At 40.1% G+C, this 16,037-nt stretch overlaps 1 protein-coding gene across 1 annotated transcript in view; it reads left to right on the top strand.

The window, feature by feature from the left end:
• The first annotated feature begins 3,141 nt into the window (after positions 1-3,141).
• The window catches only part of PRKAA2 (protein kinase AMP-activated catalytic subunit alpha 2), a 54,720-nt gene continuing 41,824 nt past the window's right edge, over positions 3,142-16,037 (top strand). Inside the window, exon 1 of the mRNA XM_036256070.1 lies at positions 3,142-3,292. Coding sequence (XP_036111963.1) covers positions 3,199-3,292 — 94 coding nt within the window. The 5' untranslated portion in view covers positions 3,142-3,198. The remainder of the gene's footprint in view (positions 3,293-16,037) is intronic.

Below are 16,037 nucleotides of genomic sequence, written 5' to 3'. Positions count from 1 at the left end.
TCTACTTTGGTGCCTGTAATTTGTCAAGCACTGCTCTGGGAACTGAGGCTACATCAGTGAACAAAATAAAGGAAAAAAACTCTCTTATGAAGCTTACATAGTTGGGAGAGACAGACAAAACAAAAACCATAATAAATAAGTAAGCAGTATGTTAGCATTAAGTTGAGGAAGTTAAGGAGTACAAATGAGATAAAACTGCAGTGTAAATAGAGTTGGTCTGAGTAGGCAGGTCTCACCCAAACAGTAACCCTGCGCAAAGACTTGAAGAACTGGTTACCGATAATACCAGTGGAATCTAGTAGGTACAGTGCATACGTTCAGTGAACAACTTCTCCATTATTCGCCTATTCAGGACCTGCTTTATTATATTTGAAGTGAAATAATCCCAAAGACCCAGTAACAAGAGGGTAAAACAGTAATGGTTGGACTAGGGTTAAGAACTAAAACATCATTGGAAAACGGTAAAATGGGGAATATTATATTTACCAGAACATCTTTAGGAAGGGAAATCCCCAAGGGGCACGCCTGTTAAGGGGATGTGACCTGAGTAACTCAGGTTTGTGCTGCCCGGTAGGGAGAGGCGAGGTTGGGACCCTCTCTGGAAGGCTCGGGGCAACAGCAAGCCCGAGGCTGCTAGCAGAGTTGGCCTTTCCCAGCTTTCTCACCCCGCTCACAGCCAACCTTTCCTCTAAACAAAAGTCAGGAACAGAGCTGGACGTGTAAGTTTAAAGGGTCTATTATTGGCCTGTCCTAGAGGTAATAAGAATATAAAAATGGAACTATAATTGTGAACATTTTAAACTTTCGTAGAGCACCGTGTGTTTTTACGAGGCAGACGAGCTATAGTAGAAAGATAAAGGACAAGTCAGGCTAGATATATGAGTTCCAACTCAGCTGATTAGCCTTGGGCAAATCAGAAAGAGAAAAACTAAGTTTTATCATCTATAAATGGGTATAATGATGTTTCCTTTATGACAATTAAATGAGATCATTCTGTTTAAGTGCACTTTTTAATCAACAAATTATCATACACTTGTTTGGCATAGAAATAAAGCTACAAGGTAGTTTTTAATAGCTAGGCAAGAATCATAGTTATGAAGTATATAGTAACTTAAGTTGTAATTATCAATAAGTAGTAAAGATTGTGAAGAACATATTAAAATATCTATTTATAGTCTCTTTACGTAGCTTCAAGAAAGCAATCTAATAGACTTTTTTTTTTTTTTTTTTTAGAGAGAGAGTGGGAGGGAGGGAGAGAGAGAGAGACACTGATATGAGAGAGACACATTGATTGACCCTGAATGGGGTGAGGGATCAAACCTGAAACCCAGGTACAGGTGCCCTTGACCAGAATCCAACCTGAGACCCTTCAGTCTGTGGGCTGATGCTCCAACCATTGAGCCAAACCTGCCAGGGCTCTAGTAAATTTTTAAACATTTTTTGATAGGATGTTAGAACAAGAGACAGACATACATCCTATATCTCAAAAGCTGAATACGTATTTGGTTTTTTTACTCACTTGAATGAATACTGAAGGAGTGACCTTTAACAAATGAAGGTTTAGTATAAAAAATAACTGGCTATTTTCTTCAAATTGCCAGATAGGTAGAATGATTCTTAAATGATACTTCTTGTCAGCAAGAAAGACGATCTCAAGAATGAACAAAAATAGTCTCTGTTCAACAGCTGTGATATCTATAATTTATAAGCTGTGATCAGCTCTCGGATTGTTTTAGTGTCTAAACAAGATGGATGGATGTTTGCCATTTTATCATTTATCACTTCTCAGAAAATAAACTTTTGTTACATCTTGTCCTTTCTGATCAATACATTTCTCTCTTTACATATAAACAGTGTGGTAAGACTTCTTGTTGGAGGAATGTGACCTTGAAATTCTATTGTCACGCACAATATTAAAAATGTTCAACTAATCTTTAAACATTTATTATCAAAGAGTAAATAACTTTTAAGCACTGGAAGATGGGCAACATTAAAGAACAGGACAATAAGAAAGGAAGGAAAGAGGACAGGGGAAAGAAAGGAGGGAGAAATACATAATCACTTCATGACTAAATTCTTGTCAGTCTTTAATGTCTGGGCGTCAGACTTCTAGTTTCCTCTCACCCCTCCCCCTCCTTTTTTTTTTAAACCTCCACTTCTGTCTTTATCACATGTACTCTTTTTTTAATTTGAGCTATTATATTGTCCTTTCTCTTCACAATTTCTCTTTGTCCATATATGTATTAGACTTTCTCTGCTCACTTCATTCAGTTTCCCTTTTCATTTCTCTCACCATCTCTGCGCAGTTCTATCACAGACTATATCTACATTATATATTTGTACATGCATGCAGATACAATTGAGCAAATATTGTGGTTATGATTTATTGGAGAAGTTTGCGTAAATTAGAATTGAGCTCTCGGGAAGACAGGGCGTCTGGCATCTGTAGGACAAAATAATTGATGATTGTAATATACATAGAGAAGGACGATTGAAGAGAGCAAAGAATTTTCTCCGTGTGCCATGTCCTGGTTCAAAAATATTCAGCCCGGGATCCGAGAAACTTCCTTGCGGCCCTCCTCTGCCCCGGGGTGGAGACTCTTCCCCACGGCTGCCTACCCGACGTCCTTCCACTCGCGTGGTCGTTTTACATCCCCTCTGTCCCCACACTCTGGGCCTGTCTCCCTTCTCCAAATTCTACTTCTGCCCTTTCCATTCCCTAGGATTCGGCCCAACCTCACCCTCACATTTTCAGTCCCTTTGGTGTCCCTTACAATAGGTCTCTACTGCCCATCCCGCCCTCGGGGCCCCTTCACCAGGTAAGGGGGCGCCGTCCCTGCACCCCTCCCCGCACACCTGTCGGCCTCGGCCCCACCCCGCCCCATGCTCGGCCCCGCCCTCCATTCCCCGTCCAGCCACCCGGGCCCAGCCCCGGCCGTCGCCTCCTCCCTCCCGGGCTCCACGCACCAAGCCTCCACGCCCCCACGCCCCTCCGTGGGCCCGGCGCGCCCCGCACGCGCTCGTTGGCCTTAGGCACCTGGCCCCGGCCCGGCCCCGCCACCGGTGCACGCCCCCGGCGTCTCCGCGCCGCCCCCCGCACCCCGACTTGCCCCCCCACCCCGCGGGCCCGCTGCACTGTGGGTAGGCGGCGGCACCGAGGAGCCCACGCCGGCGGCGGAGCGAGGCTGCGCGCCGAAGATGGCTGAGAAGCAGAAGCACGACGGGCGGGTGAAAATCGGGCACTACGTGCTGGGAGACACGCTGGGCGTCGGCACCTTCGGCAAAGTGAAGAGTTGAGTACGCTCCCCGGGCTGCCGCCGGGCTGTCCTCGCGGGAGCGCGGCCGAGCTGCGGGAGCCCGCGAGGCGCGGGCGGGCGGGCGCGGGCCTGGCGGCAGGTGGAGCGGCCCCGGGAGGGCGCGGGCGCCGCTGGGCCCCGCCTAGCTCCGCCGTGGCGGTCGGAACCGGGCCGGGGCCGGGTGAAGAGGGACGAGGACGGGGCACAGCGTCGCGGGATCCGGGGACAGCGCCCCGCCGCCTGCCCGGTGCTCGGGAGGGAGCCGGGCGCCTCTCCCCGGACCTCGGCGACCTGTTCTCCGAGACCCGGGGACTGCGCTGTTCCCTAAGGTGCCCTCGGCTCTGCGACCGTGGGGAGCGGGCTGGCGGGTGACTCCCTCACGGATGATTTCGAGTTCCCATTTCGGGCCAGGTGCCCTGTTAGGTGCTTTCCCTGTGATTTCATTGAATCCTTACAGCAACTTGCTGCAGGTGTTATCCTCACCTTGAAGGTGACAAAACGAGGACCCTAGAGGTTTAGGAGCGTGCCCAAGGTCACACGGAAATGGGCAGAACCAGGACGAAGTGTAAAACGCCTTCCAGTTCTGGCCGGGCTGGAGGTCCCGGCCATCCGGATTCTCTCTTGCTCCGGGACCGGGTTGGCAGGGCCGAGTGTGGAGCGGATGTTTAGGGGCTGAGAGGTAGGGAGGTCTTCCTGCTGGGGTGCGAGGGCTGGGACGCAGCTGGAGCGGGTCGGCGTTGCTGAGGACTGCGGGGTCTGGAGGTTGGTTGGCGGGTGTAAAATGGTTCTGGGAGGGCTTCTGGGCTGGCGGGAGCGAAAGGTTCCTTGGGGTCGGACCTCGGAGGGTGTGGGGCTGAGGAGGCCAGAACTGCCAAAGCGGATTCTGCGGAGGTCTGTTGCTGTTGGTGATGGAATTCCATTTTGGGTGCAGAAAAACAGGCAGCTTTAGAAATTTTTTACTTCTTCCTAGTTAAGTATTAAACTTTCCTTTTTGTGTTGTTAACAAGAGTCACATGGGATTTAATTAATTTGTCCTCTCTCCAGAATTCGAGCCAGCTTATTAAAAATACACTTCGTTTGACTGTTGCAAATCCAGAATTATAAGTAAAACGGTGGCTTTCTTCTTTTTTGCTGTAGCAGTGTTGGAGATTTTACTCTGAGGCGTTTCCTTTACCATTCAGATTTTAATCTTAAATTTGTTAAATAGAATAAACTCATTGTATATTTCTGTGGCAAGGATCAGCTCTTATTCCACATCTTTCATTTGTTCAGAAAATACCTATTGAGCATCTATAGTAGTGTGCTAGGTACTGTAGTAGGCGATGGAGATACAGCAAGGAACAAAACCAGATTGAAATCCCTCCTTTTGTGGAATTTATACTCTATAGGGAAGGAGAAATAATACTCACTATATGTATGGAGGAAATGCATCAGAGAGGGAGGCTAGGAAGTTTTGCGAGGTTGGCTGTTTTCAGTGAGGCGGCAGGCGAGGCCTCACAGACAAGGGGGTATTTATGTAAAGACCTAAAAAGTTTGTAAAGTTCTTTGAAGTCCTATGAGGGTTGTGAAGTTCTAGGTTATTTTTGAAAAACCTCATAAGTAGGGTGGATAGTTGGGAAAATATATTTAGAATGAATATAGGAAGATCAAGGGATTAGATTAATGCTTGAAATGTTGTCATTAAATATCATTATTGAGGGCTGTTGTGTTTCGACATTATGAAGTTGCTCAAGCGAACAATGCCTTTGCTATCTGGACATGTACAAGGTATATAACTTACCCTGTGTCCTTCCAAACTGTGTTAAATTTTTTGTTTATTAAAAAAAATTCTTCAACTGTAATCTGAATGTAGACGGAAACATCTATATAATGTGTGTTTTGAAAAAAGAGATTTAAGTTGTGCTTTGACATTTGGTTCAGTTCTTATTCTTCCCAGTGTAGGGTGGAACTGCTCTTTGAGAGCTCCTGATGAGATTCATTCAGTTCTTACCTAAATTAGTCAAGATGATAGAAATTGAAGAAGAATAGATTCGTTTGTGTTATACAAAGGGTGGTTGAAGGAAAAAAAAAAATACTTACAATGTAATGTTAATTCTTTATTTTAAAAGAAGCCTGCATTTTCAAGGTGAGGATGGATAGATTTGGTTTTTGAAGTAGTTATTCTTCATTAGACACCAAGGGATACTTTGGAAGCACACTAAGCCTCTTTCTAGCCAGCAGAATCTCATCAAGGAATTACCTTCTTATTACTTGAATAGCCCGCAGAGTTGGCTTTCAAGAATTTCAGTAAACATTTCACTAATTCCCCAGTTATTTTTGAGATAACCACAAAGATAAGCAAATGGAACTTGCATTGAAAATTTTTTTATCAAGCAATGTTACCTTTTTATTTTCTATTTATTTATTTTTTAAATATGTTTTTATTGATTTTTCAGAGAGAAAGGGAGAGAGAGAAACATCAATTGGCTGCCTCCTACACGCCCCCACTGGGGATCAAGCCTGCAACCCAGGCATCTGCCCTGACCAGGAATCAAACCAGGACCTCTCAGCCCATGGGACAACTCTCATTCCACTGAGCCACACCAGCTGGGCAATGTTACCTTTTTAAAAGTGAGAATATGTTTGCCCTGGTTGGTTTGGTTCCGCGGTTAGAGTGTTGGCCCATGGACCAGAGAGTCCTGGGTTCGGTTCCCGCTAGGGGCACATACCTCGGTTGCAGTTTGTCCCCAGCCCTGGTTGGGGTTGTGTCAGTGGCAGCCAGTGGATGTGTCCCTCTCACATTGATGTTTCTCTCTCTCTTCTCCCCTCTCTCCCTCCCACTCTATCTGAGGATAAATGCATATATATATACATATATATATATAAAATCTCCTTGGGTGAGGATAAAAATAAATAAATAAATAATAAGAATACAAGTCCCAAATGTTGAATTGAATTTTGGACAACGACATGGTCAGTTGGTGGACCTGAGAGTTGTGCCTGTGGTATTTTGGGCCCTTGCTGGGATTGTTTTTGACTCCCATGTAGTGTCAAGGCCTTGAACAAGATATTTAACCTCTCTGGGCCTAGTTTTCTTCTCCAAATGGAGAATACTATACCATGTAATCAAGCTGTCAGGGCCCACAACTTTATCATAAAACTGATTTTTAAAAGATTTTATTTTAAAAAAAATGGTTGTGCTTAATTTTTTCCTTCTGACTTAATGGAAATTTGAATTACTGAAGACCAGAGATGAAATTAGATGTATTGTAGAACAAAAGAAAAAATGTTTGTAACCCTTTAGCAATAAAAGTTACAACTTGATTTAGTTTTTACTATATTTTAAGTACTATATACGGATTTGATTTTATTTGTTTCCCAGAGTAATCCTGAGTTTGGTATTATCTCTATTTTACAAATGAAGAAATTGAGGATCAGATATTCAAGTAAGTTGCCCGAGGTCACAGTGTCTAGTAATTGGCAATCAAATTCAGGGTTCTCAGACTCCAGAGTCTGTGCTATATGGAATGTAAAGTCAAAATGAACAGTATGCTGTCTTGTGAGTTTCAAACCCACAAGGATATACTTTTACATGTTTGTAGATATTTATCAAGGATTGAGAAAATACAATTTAAATGTCTTTATTGTAGTTCACATTTAGGGAGAATAAAATATTTTTTGAAACTCCATATGTATGCTTAAAATTTATATTTTTGTATTCCCAACTTTCATTTCTCAGTCTATTCTTTATGTGATGAAGGTACTGAATTGTAACAATTTTAACGGAAATTTTTTACAAATACTAGGTATTTCAGGTTTTTTTCTTCTTATAAAAGTAACCTTGACTAAGATTACCAGTGACTTTATTAATCATAAAGAGAACCTGTAAAATTATTTGATGTCCTGGAAAGAACATTGATTTCAGAAGGCCCTGGATTAATTAGACCTGGATTTTAATTCCATTGCATTACTAGTTGCATGACTTTTGGAAAACCATTAAACTTCTCTGTACCTGTTTCCTCCTTTGTAAAATGGCAGTAACAACACTTGGCCTACCTACCTTCTAGAATTTTTATGAGGCTTAAATGAGTTGAGGTACATAAAATGGCTTTTAAAAATATAAATTGCCATGCAAATGGATTTTGTGAATAAATTCCGCACTCTCTGTGAGGTGTTAAGTGTTTGCTGTGTTCAGAAATGCCTCTTTCATTTCCATTATCAACCTTGAGACAGTGCTGTAATAATCTGCCCCTATTTTGTGGTTGCCTGCATTAAGGAAAGTTCTAAATCACTAGTTTTATTTGTGTTGTGTGATACTTAATTATTAATGTTCATATTAAAATGCAATATCCATTTTGGATAAGTTCACACATATGGAACATGACCAAAATAAGAATAAAATGGAGATAATGGTGAGGTTCATATATATTACTAGCTGTGATACCATTATAGTAACCTGGTTACTATTTAACAGGAAAGGAGTAAAGGGAAGATTTGATAATATAGGTATGCCATTTATGCAGCTTTGCCAGGAAGCTGCAGTTAACACTCTCCAGGTCTATTCCCTGCAGATCAATGGGATGTGGGAAGGGACTGGACAAAGGCAGTTTAGACACATGCCGCATGCCGAGTAAAGTCTGGGTGACTGGGAGGATGCTTATCTGTCAGTCACACCTGAAAACAGGTAATTGATTAGAATAGGTGTGACTACTGCAAGGGCGTGAAATCAGATATTTAAGCTCCCAAACAAAGGAATTTCCCTCTCCTGCTTGCCGGAGCTCCTGGCTCTCCTGTTGCAGAGGGCACATTCCCCTGAATTTGCCTATGTGGCTCACAGCCATGAGGGACCCACACAGTAGAATAATGGACAGAATCTATCCTGATGTTCTCTGCCGGACTCAACTCCTCTATGCAACAGAAACTGGACACTGGCTCTGCTTCTAGCTCTACTGAACCCTCAGCTACCCTGCTTCCAGTACTGGACTAAGGACATGGAACTTTACAAACTGAGGGATATAACTCCATGCAAACAAAGCTTCTTACCACATCTCATCCTACCATGGAGGCCCGTGAAATGCTTATTCCAGTGGTGCCCCAAGAACCCCACTTCCACTAGTGATGGATAAATTGGACCTACTCATTTCCCCAGGACAGCTGAACTGATTTTAGCTTTGAAATAGTTACAAATAATGAAGCTATATTACTTCTAGAATACTGGATGATTAGTGTTTGACTGAAAATCAATTCATTCATGTCCCTTAAATAATTAGGTACATGATGTGCTATTTAGATTTTTTTTTTTCTTTTTTTGGCTGTCATATAGCATTTATATAGTTTTGACATAGGTCATTTTGTCTTTCTGAATGAATTTTGTTCATTTTGTGAAACCAGTTGACTGGGTCTCAAAAGATATTTTCCATAGGAAACAATGTTATAAATGTGAACAGATTCAGAGTAAGTCTACAAAGGCAACATGGTATACAGCATAGAGAACATTGGCTTTGGAGGACCTGGTGTGGAACTCTTGCTGTGTTGTAAGCCTGCTGTGTGGTCTTAAGCCACAGTCACTTGCTCTATAAAGAAGAGAATAATACCATATGTTCCTTTACATGAGAAAGTAGAAGATACTCAAAAGTACTTTGAGGTAGTTTTATGTATCAGGACCTGTTGTGTACCTAATCTCATTATTGGCTGAATGCTGAGAATAATCTGTGATCTGATTCGGAGAACCGAATTTTATTTGGGGAAGAAGAGGTTATGATTTCCTGTTTTGTTTATCCCAGGTCTTCTTTCATATTTAATTCAAATGTGTACCGAAAACTCTAATTCTCTAGGTGCTGCTCACTCGTCACCCTCCCGTGTACACCACTTGAGATGCATATATACGAACACTGTGACACACACCCCCCAGATCCCGTGGTACCTATCATAGAACTCTGCACGAAAGGAGGCAAAGCTTGGGAAAGGGAGGCGGGTGTGGGCAGCAGCTGGTCGTTTTCATGCATGTGTCATTTTAAAAGTAAAACCAACATCATTAAGTTCGCTTTTGAAAAATACAGAAAATACAGACTGAACTAAAAATGCCTTCCTGCAAACTTTGTCCTAACATATCTGTGTAAATTAGAAAGGATTTTTGTAGTTTAATCATATACTGAGGTAATTGCCTCACTTCCTTGGACTTTCTCCCTCTCCCTTGCTGACACAGCACTGCTCATCTAGCTAGTTTTGCTTTACACACAGCAAGAAGATTCGCCTGTCTTGTGAGCCATGTTACGTTCCTGGAAGCATTTGGTCCTACGGCTCTGTGGTGGTAGTGCTGCCCCATTTATTTTTCTGAGATTCGTGTGGTTTTCTGGATAGAAAAATACTTTGTGGAGAAAGTAGTTAATCTTTCAAAGGCAAGCAAATAATTTAACTTTATTTAGCAGAATATCTAATCTCAAATCATTTCAGAGCCAATAAGTAAGTGGGTGTTACAAGGCCTCAAAAATATTGAATGTGTTATAAAAATGAGAGCAAATCTCCCCAGTATTTTTATTAGATGCAAATAGAAGAGAAAGCACCTTGAATCTGGTGGAATAGATTTTTACCTATTATTTAAGTGATTGAAATGCATATACAAAGCAGTGTGTTTATTTTGAAATGTTGTGAACCATTTTATTTTTAGTATGGTGTTATTAAGGAAAGAATTTCAGGCAGCTCTTATCTCTGCTAATAATAGAAACCTTCTTCACCCATTCAGGGGAACAGTATTTTTGCTTAAGAGATGTCTTATGTTTAACAGTGTTTGCCTCTGATACATGTTACTGTATTTCTTTTGGTGATGCTTTTGTTTTTAAAGTGCTAATAATTATTTATTTGCCCTTAGATTTTTAAAATAACCTTTTACTTGGTTAAAGATAATGATCAGATCTTGCTATAAGTTAACGTGTTCTGGATACCAATGTATCAGTTTATTGAAATACTTTTTTTTTCATAATCCTTTTTTCTCCATACTATTAGAAACGTCATGAACAATGTGTTCTCATTTAACATCTCTGCATTTCTAAATTAATTATAAGGTAGTTATTTAGCTATCATAATAGAAAAAATGCAATAAAATATTTTAAATACACCATACAATTTTCCTAAATTCTTTACTTGATAAATACCATAAGTATTAGTTTATTTTGTTTTTGTTCTAAATGTTTGAGTTTAACTTGGTACTATATTATTCTGTAATTGACTTCAGTTCTCCCAGATTCAGTTAATAAAATAATGGAATATATATTAAGCATTTACCGTGTTTAGTCATATTGGATTTTCAGCATACATTTCCACAAGTGTTAAAAATGTGCAGTGACACTACAGAAGATGGTTTCCTAATTTAAAACAGTGGGAACCAATCCTCACAGAATGTACTTAAATGATTCTTGCCTGGCATTTAAATTCTAAATCAAATATGATATGATGAATCCACCTTTTACTCAGGTGTACACCAGGCCCCCGTACTGCTCTACTAATTCACGGTTAGATAGTATAACAATTGATTTCAGCAAGAAATTAGATTTCCTATATTATAATCGCTGTGTGATAAAGATGAAGAAATGTGCTTTGAATGGTTATTGCTGCTGAACAATTGTTCCCAAAGAAGTTAGGTGTCATCCTGAAGGAAAATCTCAGTCACTGACTGTATTTAAAAAGTATAGTAAGAGTTCCTATTTGGGATGGCACAAAGCTACATGAGATAGTTAATAAACAAATCAAAGAATCAGAATTTACATTTATATTGACTGTTATATTGCTAGATGAAAACCAAGAAGATGAAATTTAATAGGGACAAGGATCAAATCTAGCACTTAGTTTAAAAACAAAACCAAAAATGGGTGCATGAAAGAGTAGAACAGCTGATAGTAGTTCCTAAGATGTTGAAGTTTTAGATGGCCACAAACTTACAAAGTATGTATTATGAATGCTTAAGTGTAGAAATTTCTCATTTGCTGGATGGAAATGAGCTGTATAGAGGTCATATTAGCTGGTAGTTACAGAGGTAGTATAGTTCTGTTGTACTTTGCATTAAACTAAACTTTCAATATTGGGTTCAGTTCTTAACACTACAATTTGGAAAAACCCAATTATATTTCATTCAGAGAATTACCATTTATTAAGGTAGCCTAAAAATGTTTGTCATATGAGATATGGTAAAGGAAACATGATATACATATTTTTTTCACACTATGAGAAGATATATTTTAAGTGTGACTTTTTTTTTAATCCTCGAGGACTTTTTTCCATTTTTTTGTTCAGGTAGAGTGGGAGGGGGAGGGGGAGAGAAAGAGAGCGAGAGAAACATCGATGTGAAAGGGACAAATCGAGTGGTCGCCACCCGCACAACCCAACCAGGGCCAGGGACAAACTGCAACTGAAGTATGCGCCCCTAGCGGGAACTGAACCCGGGTCTCTCTGGACCGCAGGCTGACACTCCAACCACTGAGTCAAACTGGCCAAGGCTTAAGTGTGACTTTTAAGTAGCTAAGTACCATCATCTGGAAAAAGGAATTCCCATATTCAATAATGCATTGAAGACTAGAACTGTGGATATTGGGGTGAATGTTTTAAGGAGGCAGATTATAATCCAGAAAAACAAAGATCTTTCTATCAAGGAGATTGTCTAGAAGTGGTACAATTTGTGTTAAAACAAATTACTTAGATTCTGTCACTGACATATTTAAAAAATTTTTTTTCTTTATTGATATTAGTAAGAGAGATGTAGAGGAAGAGAGAGATAGAAACACAGATGAGAGAGAACATTGATTGGCTGCCTCCTGCATGCTCCCCACTGGGGATCAGGCCCAAAAGTGGAGCATGTGTCCTGACCAGGAATCGAACCATCGACCTCTTGGTGCATGGGTTGACGCTCAACCACTGAGCCACACCGGCATTACTGTCACTGACATTTACTTAGATACTGGATGGTAATTTTTCCAGATTGTTACCACAAAATTCCAAGATGGAATGGAAATTTGGCATAGATAAATAATCTTTGAAGTCCTTTTAAACCTTAATATTCTATTATTGTGTATACATTTTTTCTAGTGTAGTTGACGTTCATACTGGTTGTAACTTGTATGAAAACAACCTTAGTCAAGAACAATGAGAAAATCTGGAGAAAATTTAAAAAATCTGTGTGAAGGCAGCCAGGGCTTGAGTAGTCAATAGCGGCCAGAAGAAAAATACATTGGAATGAGCCTAACATTTTATTTGACTTTTGAGTCATTTGCTAATTTGTAATAATGGTAAATGTAAGAGTCTAAACAGAGAGCAGTGGCTAAAAGTCAGAAAAGCTAAGCAAAGTTTAAGTCCTGGGGACTTAAACCAGAGTTTACAGCTTAATCAAGGAGGAGAGTCCCTGATAAACAGTTGGAATTTTGGTTCCAATTACCTGAAGACAAATTCTTCCTAGAATCAGTTTAACCACTGCCTCATATTTATTCTCTGGAGGAAAATTAAATCAGCTAGAGCCTCTACAATTTTTCACACACAATGTTAAACATCCCAGTAGATAGGCCAAGAGAGTAGAAAAATACTCATAGGTGACTCACATATTAAAGTTATCAGACATAGAATTTAAAATAATTTGGATTACTATGTTCAAGATGGAGAATTTTAGCAGAGAAGTGGAATCTATAAAAAATAATCAAAGGAAATTCTGTAACTGAAAAATAAAATAATTGAGTTAGAACTGTGGATGGTTTAACAGTAGATTAGATTCTGTTGAAGAGAGGATTAGTGAACTGGAAGATAGGCTAGACAAAATTATCCAGACTGAAGCATAGACAGACAAAAATGATGGAAAGAAAATATAAGAGACACATTGGAATGCAGTGAAAAGTCTAACATGTGTATTATTGTATTATTGGAACCTGTACAGAAAAAATTAATTGTAGACTTAAGTCATACGCACCATGGAAAGATGACCCCAGGTTTAGATACAGTTTCGCACTAGTATTTATTGTGAAAATGAGCATTGATTGGTGAGTTACATCTGGACTGGGAGGATTATGAAGTGACAGCTGGATATTTTGAGGACTCCTGATATAGATGTATTTGATTCCACCATATTGATATGCTGTGTTTACATTCCCAAATCCTTCTAAAAAGCTAAGTAAAATTGGTGTTCGATTACTACCCATTGTGTCCTGTGAATGTGAATGTCATTTTGAATCCAAGACATTGATGATCATGCAGGGCAGGTACCACACAATTTCAGAAGGGGAAGGGATACTGAATGGGACAGAAGCAATACTTGAAGATATAATGCCAGGACGTTTTCTAAAACTAATTAAACATATCACACCACACATTCAGAAGCTCTATGAATCCCAAGCAGAATAAACACAAGAAAACCATTCCTAGGCACATCATTGGAAAACTGTGCTCAAAACCAGTTCTGTTTGCTTGAGGCTTTCCTGCACTGGAGTGGACTGCAGCTCTCTCAGCAGAGGTGGGGGAAATGTTAAGAGAAAACCTTTTGGTAGCCAGAGGATGAAAAATGCATATTATTTTCAAAGGAAAAACAGGAAGCTGACTTTCTCAACAAAAACAGTGGAAGTGAGGAAACAATGTCATGGTATCTTCAGAGAGGTGAAAGAAATGAATGGCCAACCTATAATTTTGTACCCAACAAAAATATACTTTAAAAATGAAGGCAAAGTACATTTTCAGGTAAAAATAAATTGAGAGAATATGTCACCAGCAGATCCACAGTAAAGGGGACATCTAAGGGACTTCTTCAGGCAGAAAGATACCGACTATACAAAATAATAGTCTTGTGAGATTTAAAATACATGTGGCCCTGGCTGGTATGGCTCAGTTGGCTGGAGCACTGTACTGTGTACCAATAGGTGGCGGGTTTGATTCTCAGTCAGGGTATATACTCAGTTTGCAAGTTTGATTCCAGGTCCGGGCACGTGTGCAAGGCAATCAGTCGATGTTTCTCTCTCACATCAATGCTTCTCTCTCCCTTCCTCTCTCTCAAATAAATAAGTAAATAAATAAAGTACTTAAAATATATGTAGAGATAAAACAAAAATTGGAAGAGGAAAAATAGAGTTAAAGTGTGCTAAAGTCCATGCAATGTCTAGGAAATTATACAAATATTAACTTATATTAGATTTGAGTAAGCCAGGGATGCACATTGTAATCTCTAGGGTAACCACTAAAATGAAAACCTAAAGGCCCTACAGATTAGAGAGGTTCTCATTTTGTTTTGAAGAGAACTCTAAAGTCATTCCATAATTCTCCTTTAAGGAGAAATTATATGGAACATAAAATTATATTCAATAAATATATTCAATAAATATATTCAATAAGGGGCAGTCAACGGGAATGGAAAGGGAGATGTTTGAAGACAGGAAAGAAAGGAGTTTGAAGACAAGACAAAGCATGTAGAATAAGATAAACAAGGAAAATAACATGTAAGGACCGGAGTTGGAAAGACATAAGGGGATGTTGAAGAAGCTCTGGGAGTGTCTCTGGCAGATTCTACTGTTTGTCTGGAGTGAGGATATCTGTAAACATGTAAAAAAAATCTTTTTATCTGTGGCCTCAAAGCTACTGCTTCCTCTAGCAGTTTTAAATAATGACTTCTATACTGGAAAACTTTTTCTGACTTTATGTAAATGATTCATTTTATGTGATTATGTAAAAAGTTGGTTCTCCTATGGAATTTTAAAAAATGTGTTTTCATTCATTTTTTAGAGAGAAAGGAGAGGGTGAGAGAGAGAGAGAGAGAAATATTGATGTGAGAGAAAAACATCCATCAGCTGCCTCCCACATGCCCCCCACTTGGGAACAAACTCATAACCCAGGCTTGTATCCTGACCAGGAATTGAACTGGCAACCTTTTGGTGCATGGGTTGATGCTCAACCAACTGAGCCGCCCAGGGCTCCTATGGAATTATTGATTGACTTAGTTTTAAAGAAATTCTTTTAAGTTATTATTTAAAGCCAGTATAAATATAGGTTTTAAAAAATAAAGCATAATGCAGCACATATAATCAATTCTTCAAGAAGTTAGATGTAGTGCAAATCTTTACTAAAAAATCATATCTTCAGCCCGGCTGGTGTGGCTCAGTGGTTGAATTTTGACCCATGCTCTAAGAGGTCGCCAGTTTGATTCCTGGTCAGGGCACATGCCCAGGTTGTGGGCCTGATCCCCATGTGGGGCATGCAGGAGGCAGCCAGTCAATGTTCTCCCTCATTGATGTTTCCATCTCTCTCTCCCTCTCCTTTCCTCTGCCTGTCTAATATATCAATAAAGAAAAAATAATTTAAAAAAATTATATCTTCAGGCCTTTACCAGTTTATTTAAAATAGCTCAGTTTTGCCCTGGCCGGTTTAGCTCAGTGGTTAGAGCATTGGCCCACGGACCAATGAATCACAGGTTCAGTTCCAGCCAAGAGCACGTATCTCAGTTGCAGTTCGTCCCCAGCAGTTGGGGTCGTGTGGGAGGCAGCCACCGGATGTGTATCTTTCATGTTAATGTTTCTCTCTGTCTCTCTTCCTCTCCCTCCCTACCACTCTATCTGAATAAAAATGGAAAAATGTCCTCCGGTGAGGATGAAAAAAAAAAGCTCATTTCCCCTCCTCCAGCCCTGTGACACACACTCTGCTTAATTTTCTTCAGTTTTACCTTTATAGCACCATTATGTTTATTGTTTATATTCTCCACCATAAATCAAGTTCTTTTTATACTTGTACTTTCAGCATTTGGAGCAGTGC

The sequence above is a fragment of the Molossus molossus genome, unplaced genomic scaffold, assembly GCF_014108415.1.
Source record: "Molossus molossus isolate mMolMol1 unplaced genomic scaffold, mMolMol1.p scaffold_m16_p_12, whole genome shotgun sequence".
In the NCBI taxonomy this organism is placed as follows: Eukaryota; Metazoa; Chordata; class Mammalia; order Chiroptera; family Molossidae; genus Molossus; species Molossus molossus.
The sequence above is the reverse complement of the archived record's forward strand: the minus strand, read 5'-3'. Positions and strand labels throughout refer to the sequence as shown.